The sequence below is a fragment of the Medicago sativa genome, chromosome 2 (assembly GCF_051527215.1).
Source record: "Medicago sativa cultivar Bolivia chromosome 2, Bolivia_mono, whole genome shotgun sequence".
In the NCBI taxonomy this organism is placed as follows: Eukaryota; Viridiplantae; Streptophyta; class Magnoliopsida; order Fabales; family Fabaceae; genus Medicago; species Medicago sativa.
In genome coordinates, this window is record NC_140750.1 from 39,197,753 (window position 1) to 39,207,334 (window position 9,582).

Here is a 9,582-nt window from a genome sequence, read left to right on the forward strand (position 1 = left end):
GAATTGAAGAATTATCAATGCAAAAGCTGTCCATTGGATTCGAAAACACAAACAAAGGATTAGTGGAATTTTGCAACGGTCATTTCAAAGGTGTTTGAAGGCTTGTGCTTGCATTTTGGACGAAAGCGTTGACATTGTACTTTGTACGAATTGTACAACCACGTTCTCCACTACTCTGTTTTGTGTCCACGCTTCAAGACAAGAAAACAGCTCCAGAATACGGTCTCGCCTGCATATATGTTCCTTTGGATAAGGAATGGATTTCAAATTGGTTCTTCATAGGACAACAACCAAATCAGGCAAAAGATCATTGGTGAAAGATCAAGCTTCAATAACGACTCTTTGGTGTGCTGGCAATTTCACAACGTCTCTTTCACACCTCTATATAAAGGAGTGAAGACCTAGAGATTTGGTAATGCAAGAACGCTGAACGAAAGACTCACAAGATTTTCACAAGTACCAAACCTCTGCTGAAATTGTTCTGCATTCACTTAGAATTTCTGTGTCTCAAAGTCATATCTTAGAAATTCTTAAGTCCATTGAGTCTGTATCTGATTTGTATTGTGAGCACCTCTGATTGTATATCAAGTGTTCAACCTTAAACAATTTTTTGTGTAATTTTGTTTAGTTAGGAAGTCTCTTGCAGTTGTGCTTGAGCAGGAAGTCTCTTGATTGTGTTCTTGAGCAAAGGAAGTCTCTTGCTTGTGTGCTTGAGCATTGGAAGTCTCTTGCTTGTGTGCTTGAGCATTTGTAATCAGATATTACTCATAGTGAAATCTCCTTGGAAGTGCAAGGGGGACTGGACTACTTCCGGATTGTGGAAGGAACCAGTATAATTGCTTTGTGTCGTTCTTCTTCTCTCTCTCTGTTTTATTCCGCTGCATTTAGATTCTGATTATCACTTCAGAAGCTGTCTCACCTAGCTTCTGATCAGTGTGTTCAGTTTTTAAGAGAAACGAAGAATTTTTCAAAACACAATTCAACCCCCCTTCTTGTGTTTTTCTCACCTTCATGATGAAGTCATGCCATGACATATTGCTTTGTCACTTTTGGGTGTCATTTTATGATAAAAGATATTTTTCTCTTTATGGGTCAATGTCCTTAATGGATCCAACATTCTCTTAAAGCCCATAAATGTACATTTTACCAAATCAAGTCCTATGTTCTTTGTTTCTTTAATTGGTGAGACAATCATTCCATAACAAATATTCTTGCTCTTAATGATTCATAAGCCATTATGCATAAAGTCCATTCTTGTCCTCTTTTGCGTAAATGATATTTGTGAGGGAGAGAGCTTTCTTGAGATCATTCTTTATGTAACATTTCTCACAAAAGATCATAAGTAGATAACAAGATGAATTTAAATAAATATGTTTGTAATCCTTAAAATAATAAAAAAGGATTTTGTTTCAACATATCTTAGGTCAAAAATTGGGGTATGACAGCTAGGACTACAATATTATTTACAAAAAAAAAGCTGTAAAATTGTGCATTTATTAGTGTCGTAATTGGAGTCATTTGCTCGATTGATTAATTCTTCCACCCTTACTCAATTGTCAAGGTATCTCATGTTGAGGATGAATGAGAATGATATTTTTCAACAGTTTTTATGGATACATTCTATTTTTTGTTCCTCAGTGTAATTCTAATTTTAGGCTGAGAGTTATAAGGATGTTTCGAGAGAGTGAATTACATAATACTGGTTGGGATTTAAATAACTGAGATGTAACCATCAATACCAGCTTAATGTTCTAATGTATGTGACTTTTATAGCCTAAACCCAAAGATTGTTTGGAAAAAAAAAATTATTTTTATGAAAGGTAGGGTGTTCCAGTGGAAATATATATGTTGTGTTAGTGTTTTAAAGTCGGTACATGGACCCATCCATTTATGTTGATTGGCCCAATAGGTAGTTTTCTCTGGCCCGATCCAATCAATACTGGTCTTCAGTGAACTTGCTGAGCCCATCCTTTATATCTCTTCATCCTATATATCGCTTCAGTTTTTGTTTGTTATTCTTCTCCTGAAATTCAATTGAGTGCTATTTGTTCCAGAAATTCAACGATATATTTGAGGCAATTGTTTGGTTAGAAACGATCAATTTTACATCAACTCTTTTTGTCCCATAACCATGTCTGGGGAGAAATCGAGTTCCCCCTCTATGTCACTATTTTGTATTTTTTGAATCAGTTTTAGGTGTAACTTAGTATTTTATTTCCTTAAATTTGATGCATGCAGTCTGATTTTCTGGAATCAATTTAATTTTATAAGCAATCGCTGATTTGGCTAGATCCGTGGGTTATTTACCGTCCAGTTAGGGATCATGAGTGCAATCCTTTATTTGTATCTATTGTTGAAAATTACCCATTCCTCCATGTTCGTTTCTGTTTTGGGATCCTATTTTCTATTCACTTTTTTGTAGTGTGTATTGTATGCATGGGGTTTTAAGTTTTTTGACAAGAATTGTTTTGTTCCCTTCTTTTTTTTTTCTTAAGAATATCAGTCAAGCAGTTGCAGAGTATAAGTTGTGTAGTATTTGCGTTTGTTGCAGTGAAAGTCATTGTACTTTTTTTAGGTAATGCCCTGCCTATTGGGTCTATAATACTTTGCATTTTGGATATTAGTAGAGGAGTAAGAATTTTTGTTTGTTTATGGATGTAAATTGGTATCCTCAACTATGATTTATGGATTTTTTTTTTGTTATTTATGTTTTAGGCAATGACAGGTGTGGGGAGCTTTCTAAAAGGGACCTTAATCTTCTAATCCAATTATACATCAATTATTCTCCATTTATGAAGGTATGAAAAATTTCATATGTATAGGTGTAATATCTTTGGTGTAATGCAAGGATTGCCAACATAATATTGGTTTACCTCTCTTTGTTTATTGATCTTTGTGGTGCTTCTCAACTGTTGTTTCCACCTTTTCCATTTATTTGTGCAAGTTGGATTATTGATCTTTGTGGTGTTTTTGCTCTGTGCTTGGATAATACGATCAATAAGTTTTGGATTGTGGTTTTGTAAACAATTGTTGGTTTGTATTTTGTTACATATCTTTGGCTTTTGATTTTGTTGTTGTTTATGTTTTTGTTTTGTACTCCTTTATTTGTATATTTGGCATTCATCTAGTAAGTTTTATGTAGTTTGATGTCAGCAATGTGCCCCATGGTGACAGGTTTGTCTTTTTTGTGTTTTGAAGATTCAACTTAGCAGACAATTACCCTAAAGCATGTATGTTTCTGTTGTCTAATGTGTTGGCCATGTGTTGGTGTTGTTAAGAGTAAAATAATATTAATTGTGGTCATTTTAATAATAAATTAGTATGTCTTTCCTAAGGTGAGAATTTTTGAATTGTGGGTTTTCCCTCTTCACTTGCCATATATCTCTATTTATATGTTGGTAGGTTAATGCGTTTCTTCCTCACCTTTGCTTTCCTTCCTCATGGCTAACTTTTCTGATTTTGTTGGGGACAAAAGGGTGACATGTTTTTCTTAGTTTTTCTCATCACGTGAGGAGGGAATTGCCATTGTGATTGCTTGCTATCTGGGAGTGGAGGAAGGAGTTGATATGTGGTTCCCCGAAGACCCCGTGGGGTTTGATCCCAGGTATTGATGCTTACTTCATTATTTTCTATTGTATGATGTGTGTTCCAGGCGATCCTTATTGCCCAATCAATTTAATTGTGTGGAGTGTGAATATTTACTTCAGGTTTAGGCTTAAGGTCAATGTGGGTACCCTTGACAGTGAAACAACGTTTCTTCTTTGCGATGATGTTGTTAGGGCTATTGCAAGTGATACTTGCAAGACCTTGATGTCTTTGGTAATGATTTTTAATAGACAATGTCCTTATAGTAATTAGTTATGGTAATAGTGGTGTGTTGTTCCACCTTTTCCTTTTGTTCAGTTTGTGTTGTTGATGTGCAGTGTGAAGGTTCCAGTCTATATCCCATTGAGCTTGTGATCCATTGCTTTTCAATGTTAACAAGCGATTGAAAGGCCATGATCCTTCATTTTTGGAGTATGATGTCCTTGGGGTTTTCTTCGATGATTCGTTGCTTGAGATATTTTTGGATCCTAATCACTCTACATACGGTTCATTGGTGCGTAATGAGCTTTGTTGTTGTTTATTGCAGAAAATTGTAATTGAATGTGAACTTTGGATGATAATGTTTTGATGGATAAACTACTTTTGTTTTAGGGAGCTGGCGCTGTTAACTTTGTTTCCGGTGCTTTGGAGGTGCATAATGTTGATGAACTTGCTGATGTCTCAGAGGATGCTGATCATGGAAAAATTCTTGAATCCTCTGTGGTTGAGTCTGCTGTGGGCAGTGTGGAGATTCATGGTGTTAAGAAAAGATTGTTGGGTTTTGGGAAAGACTTGCAATGCCATGTGCAGGATTCAGTTGTGTGCAAGATGGACAGTCAAAGGGTCAAGAGAAAGTTGAATGAATTGTTTGGTGACACTGATAAGGTTGATATTGCTATACCTGTTAAGGCTGGAATAGTTGATTTGGGCCCATGAATTGTATGTTATTTTGGATGCAGGGGTTTTGTTTCATTTCGGTGTGAACTAGGTTGTAGGATGAATAATTATTTTCCTTGCAATTTGTTGTATGTTGTATCCCATCATGTGCGGTTGATTGTATTATTAAGGTGCATATCGCATCTCTATGTTACTGTAATTTGGTTGTATTTGATGTCCCTTGTGCGTTTGATTGGCTATCAAGGGATTGTGGTTTTTAGCGTAGTGATCAAGTGTGTGTAACGGTGAGTTGCTTAAGTGTTTATTCTTGGGTTAGGATGACGCTGTGGTGAATGAATGTAATCCTTTGAATTTCTTATATATTTATATGATTGGGGGTTGGAATTATCATATCCATTTCTACATGAATGTGCTGTTATGATTTTGTATAATCAAAGTGTTTGCTTTGCTTTGTAGTATATAGTCACCTAACTTTAGGAATTGGCTGGACCGTTTGGTTATGCTTTATATGATTTAATGTTGATTGTTGTTGTATGGTAAAGGCTAAACTTTGGATTTAAGGTTGAATTGGGTAAAGACAAATATTTTATCAGTGTACGTTTGTAGACCAATGATTGTTTTTATGTTTTTACCTTAGTGGGTCACTATTCTTAGACTATTTTTTAATTATTTATTTGTATATTTTGGTATCTTAGCCAAAAGTATATTATTTCAGCCAAACTAAATGGGTAATGTTTGTACAAAACCCATGGAAATAAATTATAACTCCTGGTGATTTTTGTAACATATTTGGTGGTATTGGGTGGTATGTTACTGTTTTTGTTCTTTCCTGGTGTGACATGTCATTGTGGAATGGTTCATTGACTAATATGGAAAGGTTTCTTGATGGAGTGACTCATGTGTGTATATCAGGGCATGGTGGGTTGCTTATTTTCTCACATCAAGCCAATATGTGCGTCAGCATCCTTTTTTGCGATTCTCCCACCCCTCTATTTCCTCTTGGACCATTGACTACCACTTTCTTAATTTTTTTTTGTTTGTAGCAGTGATGCAAACTTATATGTTTTTATTTTTCATTATTTTTTTCCTATGGCTGCAACGTCTCATGGTGCAGCTTGATTGACTACTACTTTTTAAATATTTTCCTATTTAGTAACTTTTTATTAAATTCTAGAAAAATACCAAGTTGAATGTTGACAACGTTAAATGAAATAATTTAGTCATATGTCTCAATAACATTTTATTCATAAATCTTATAAATCATGTTTTTGTCCAAATAAGTTTTATTTGAGGTTCTCTCTAGAGAAATACTTTTGTTTGTAGTGTAGTATGGAACTTCAAATATATCCCTTTTAGTCGAGAATTTTCAAATGAAAGTTTAAAATACAAAATTTTGTTTTGGTAGCTCAACTTAAAATGTCATTCTTTCTAACTCATCGTTTTTATCTCATCGTTTTCATAATAATCATATTTGAAAGATGTTATTTTGAAAAAATATGTAATTTGTGTGGTGTACGGTGTCGAATAGTCAGTATCTATGTTAATGGGTCTTAAAATCTTCGTTTTAATTCGGCGTTTGATGAATTCTTGGATAATTTTAATATTTTTGAATTAAACTGCATATAATTTATTTGGTTAACATGTACGTTGATGAGACAATAAATTGCTATTTTGTGAGATGCAAAGTTGTTTAATTTTATTTTGTGGTTTTGATCCCAAAATATACATGCAATTTTTTGTTGGGGTGATGATTTAGACTAAGACAACTAGGTGACCAATTTTTTATGTCATAGGGGTGGCTTATAGACTAACCCACGTAGTATATTACTTGACTGGGTTTTATTGATAAATGTGTTTGTATCATGTTTTTTCTAATTGTGGTGTGACAATTCACTTTATACTGGCTTTTTTACATCATTTTTTATACTGGCTCATCAGTTTTTTTATTTTTCTCACAAGTTTATATGAGATTTTATATTATGTTGGATTTTTGCTCACTCCAAATCAAATGTCACGTGACTTGGTGGGATTTCACCTTCTTAAACAGTAATTTTCAAAACAAACGGACGTGTCTGATTTTATATATTTATTTAGTTGTGTGGTGTTGTTTCAATTTCGAATTCCAATTTTATAAATTTGAGGTCCATGTGTTATTTCAGTTGTATGCTTCTACTCTCTTAAGCTTTACACACGACCATTCTTGCACTATCCCTCATTTCTTTAAATACTAGATAACTCCTACCTTTATAATCTACTTAGAAGTTAGTGTTCATTATGCATCTTAGAGTCAGAGTGAGGGGTACTATAAATCCTGTGGCTAGGGTTAGGCCTCCCAGCACTAGATGGACGATTAAGGCAAGGGTTTCAAGGCTTTGGAATAACGAGAGTGTTATCATACTTGGGAAGCTTATCTCAACTGAGATGATTTTGGTTGATCAGGATATAAGTGTTCAATGTTTTCCTTCATTCCCTCACTACTATGAATCTTTGTTTTTGTGTTTTTTTATCTGAGGTTGTTATTTGTTTTTAGATCCATGTATTGTACAAAGGTTTGAAATTTCTTGCATGGTTTGCACGGTGGTAGGATCCACACTACTGTTCCACCTCGAGTTGTAGACCGGTTTAGGAATTTGATCAGGGAAGGTCAAGTCTATGTTATTTCCTATTTTAATGTGTATCGAGATACTGGGTTGTCTATGCCTACTACACATGACTACAAGATATCTCTCATTCGAAGCTCGGAAGTTCATTTGGATGATAGCTATATGATCAATCGATTTGGTGTGTCACTGTCTTCTTCAAAGGAGATCAGGGAGCATGTATTTGGGAACTGTCATTTAGTTAGTGAGTTCCCTTGATGTTTGTTTTCAAAACTTTGTTTGGTTTGTGGCCATGAGTGTGTTAAAGTTGTTTTCTCTATGATTTTTGCAGATGTCATGGGTCTATTGACTGGCTTATACTATGACTATGTTGTTGATTCATCTGACAACATGTCCATGGTGGTTAGGCTTGAACTTACTGATGATAGGTAAACTTCCTTTACTTAAAATATGTTTGGTCATCAGCTTTGCACTTGATGAGTTCTTTACGTTTTGGATTTTTTTTAATATGTAGGAGGAAGGTTGAATGTGCACTGAGTGGAAGTAACATTGCTATCTTCAAGGATATGTTGAGGCGAAGCAAAAATGTTTTGCCAATAGTTGTGATCCAGTTTGTTAAGTCTAGTAGGGATGGAGGTGTGTGCAAAGTTTGGTTGAGGTTTATTTCCTATTTTGTTTTTTTTGCGATTTTCATCGATTGAGATCTGTTTTGGTGATTGTGTAATTTTTGTAGGAGTTATGTTGGTAAAATCTGTTGAAAAGGTAACAAGGTTATTGTTCAATCCAGCCATTTCTGAGGCTCTTCTTTTCAAGAATAGGTTGGTTTTTAGATTGTGTTTTTTATGGTAATGGTAATTTATTGTTTTGCTGTCATATATTGTTGGTACGTTCTAATTTGTGGCCTTTGGTTCCAATTTTCTTTGCAGGTTTGTGATGTCTAGGAAAAGAATCCGAGTTGGTCATGTTCCTCATTCATATCCTGCCGTTACTCCACATGATTCCAAGTTCAATATGACTGTTCCCAGAAAATCTGTTTCTGAATTGTTTCATACCGGTGAAGATTGGTTGTTTTTTGTTATGGCTAGGATTGTTAGTTGCTTTCAGTTTGAGAAGATATGGTATCCTTTGTGTGGGTGTGAATCAGTGATGATTGAAAAGAATGGCATGTTTGTTTGTTTGTGGAACATGTAACCTAACTACTATCAATGCGTCTATCAAGTAAGGATTTTCATCTCAGCCATGTGTTTTTATCTGCTTTGTTCATATATTTTTGTACGAGAGGTGAAATTATGTGTATTGTGTAGGTTGATGATTGTTGTTGATGATGGCAATGTCACTGCTAGATTTCAGTGTTTTGATCAACTGCTTTATGGCCTTTCCATTGTGAATTTCAATAGATTGGTGTGTATTTTTTTTTATGTTCGTAGGTTATGGTGCAATCATCTAAATAATTTTTTAATTCATTCATAATTTTTGCATATGCCCATGTTGTGTAGGGTTTAAGGTATGTACTGAGCGAGGAAGGTTTTAAGGAATTGAAGGGGAAAGATTTTCTTTTCATTGTGAAGAAGACACCTCCTTTGGGAAGGCTGGTCGGGGAAAAATTTGAGGCAGTATGCCTTATCAATGATTCGGAGATAATAAAAAATTACCATGCCATTGGGAACAACTATACTTCAATTAGGGTAAGCCTCTTAAGAAACGAAAAAAGGCAGCATATTTTATTGAGGATTTTTCCGTGTTTGTTGTGGTCATGCTAATGTTCATGTGTTGTTTATGTAGACTGTTGGTTCCTTATTTTGTGTTGCATATGGCATATAGATAGCCAAGTCAGTTGATTTTGTTCCATGTTTATAGTGAGGTTATTGTTGTCATCTGTGGGTTATGGAATTTTAATTGCTTCTAAAAACATGTGGACTATCATGGATGATTTCATTTAGTCTTTGAACAAAACCATTTGTTAAGTCCTAATGTTCTTTTATTGTTTCATTTGTTTTTTACACTATCAGTGAACACACCGCCAATGTACGCTAATTTTTTTTTTATCAATTCCATTTTTCAGTGTGTGTTCAAGCCCCCTTTTGCTGAAGTTCCACCCTCCGACGCGGATGGAGGACCTGTCTCGACTGCTTTATCTCTCGCTGGTAACTTGAATTTGGATGAACCATCCACTTCCTATGCATATGTGTCAGGTGTTCCCAGCTCTCCAGAAGAACCTGTGGATTTGGGTGATGCTGCTTTGTCACTTGCAGTTGGGAATTTTCCTCAGTAGTTGCTTTCCAAGTCCAATTAGTATATTTGGCTCATGTGTCAGTTGTCATCTGATTGTTATATGCACCCCCGTGTTTATGTATCTTTGTTGAATGTTATTTGTAATATTAATGACTATGCATGTTAGTGTGCAGTGTGTTGTATTCGAAGAAGGTGTCTATGTTTCCATGGGCTGGTAGATCATGCGTGTAAGCTTCAATGGTGTGGTGTTGTTCTTAGTGTTTTGTAT

The 9,582-nt window shown here is 35.0% G+C and overlaps 1 protein-coding gene across 1 annotated transcript; it reads left to right on the forward strand.

Annotated features, from left to right (window-relative positions):
* Positions 1-6,756: 6,756 nt before the first annotated feature.
* On the forward strand, positions 6,757-9,354 carry LOC146946802 (uncharacterized). The gene is made up of 9 exons (XM_085748313.1): positions 6,757-6,971; positions 7,067-7,314; positions 7,414-7,510; positions 7,597-7,718; positions 7,816-7,900; positions 8,009-8,248; positions 8,387-8,483; positions 8,579-8,767; positions 9,145-9,354. The coding sequence occupies exons 1-9, from the start codon at positions 6,757-6,759 to the stop codon at positions 9,352-9,354; spliced, it is 1,503 nt and encodes a 500-aa protein (XP_085604439.1).
* Positions 9,355-9,582: the final 228 nt, after the last annotated feature.

What these genes read in the sequence shown, in the direction of transcription:
- LOC146946802 (XM_085748313.1), top strand. Translation starts at nt 6,757, where the DNA reads ATGCATCTTAGAGTCAGAGTGAGGGGTACTATAAATCCTGTGGCTAGG. An exon ending in CCTCACTACTATGAATCTTT is followed by an intron (nt 6,972 to 7,066) that starts GTTTTTGTGTTT and finishes GCACGGTGGTAG; the next exon opens with GATCCACACTACTGTTCCAC. An exon ending in CTTGAACTTACTGATGATAG is followed by an intron (nt 7,511 to 7,596) that starts GTAAACTTCCTT and finishes TTTAATATGTAG; the next exon opens with GAGGAAGGTTGAATGTGCAC.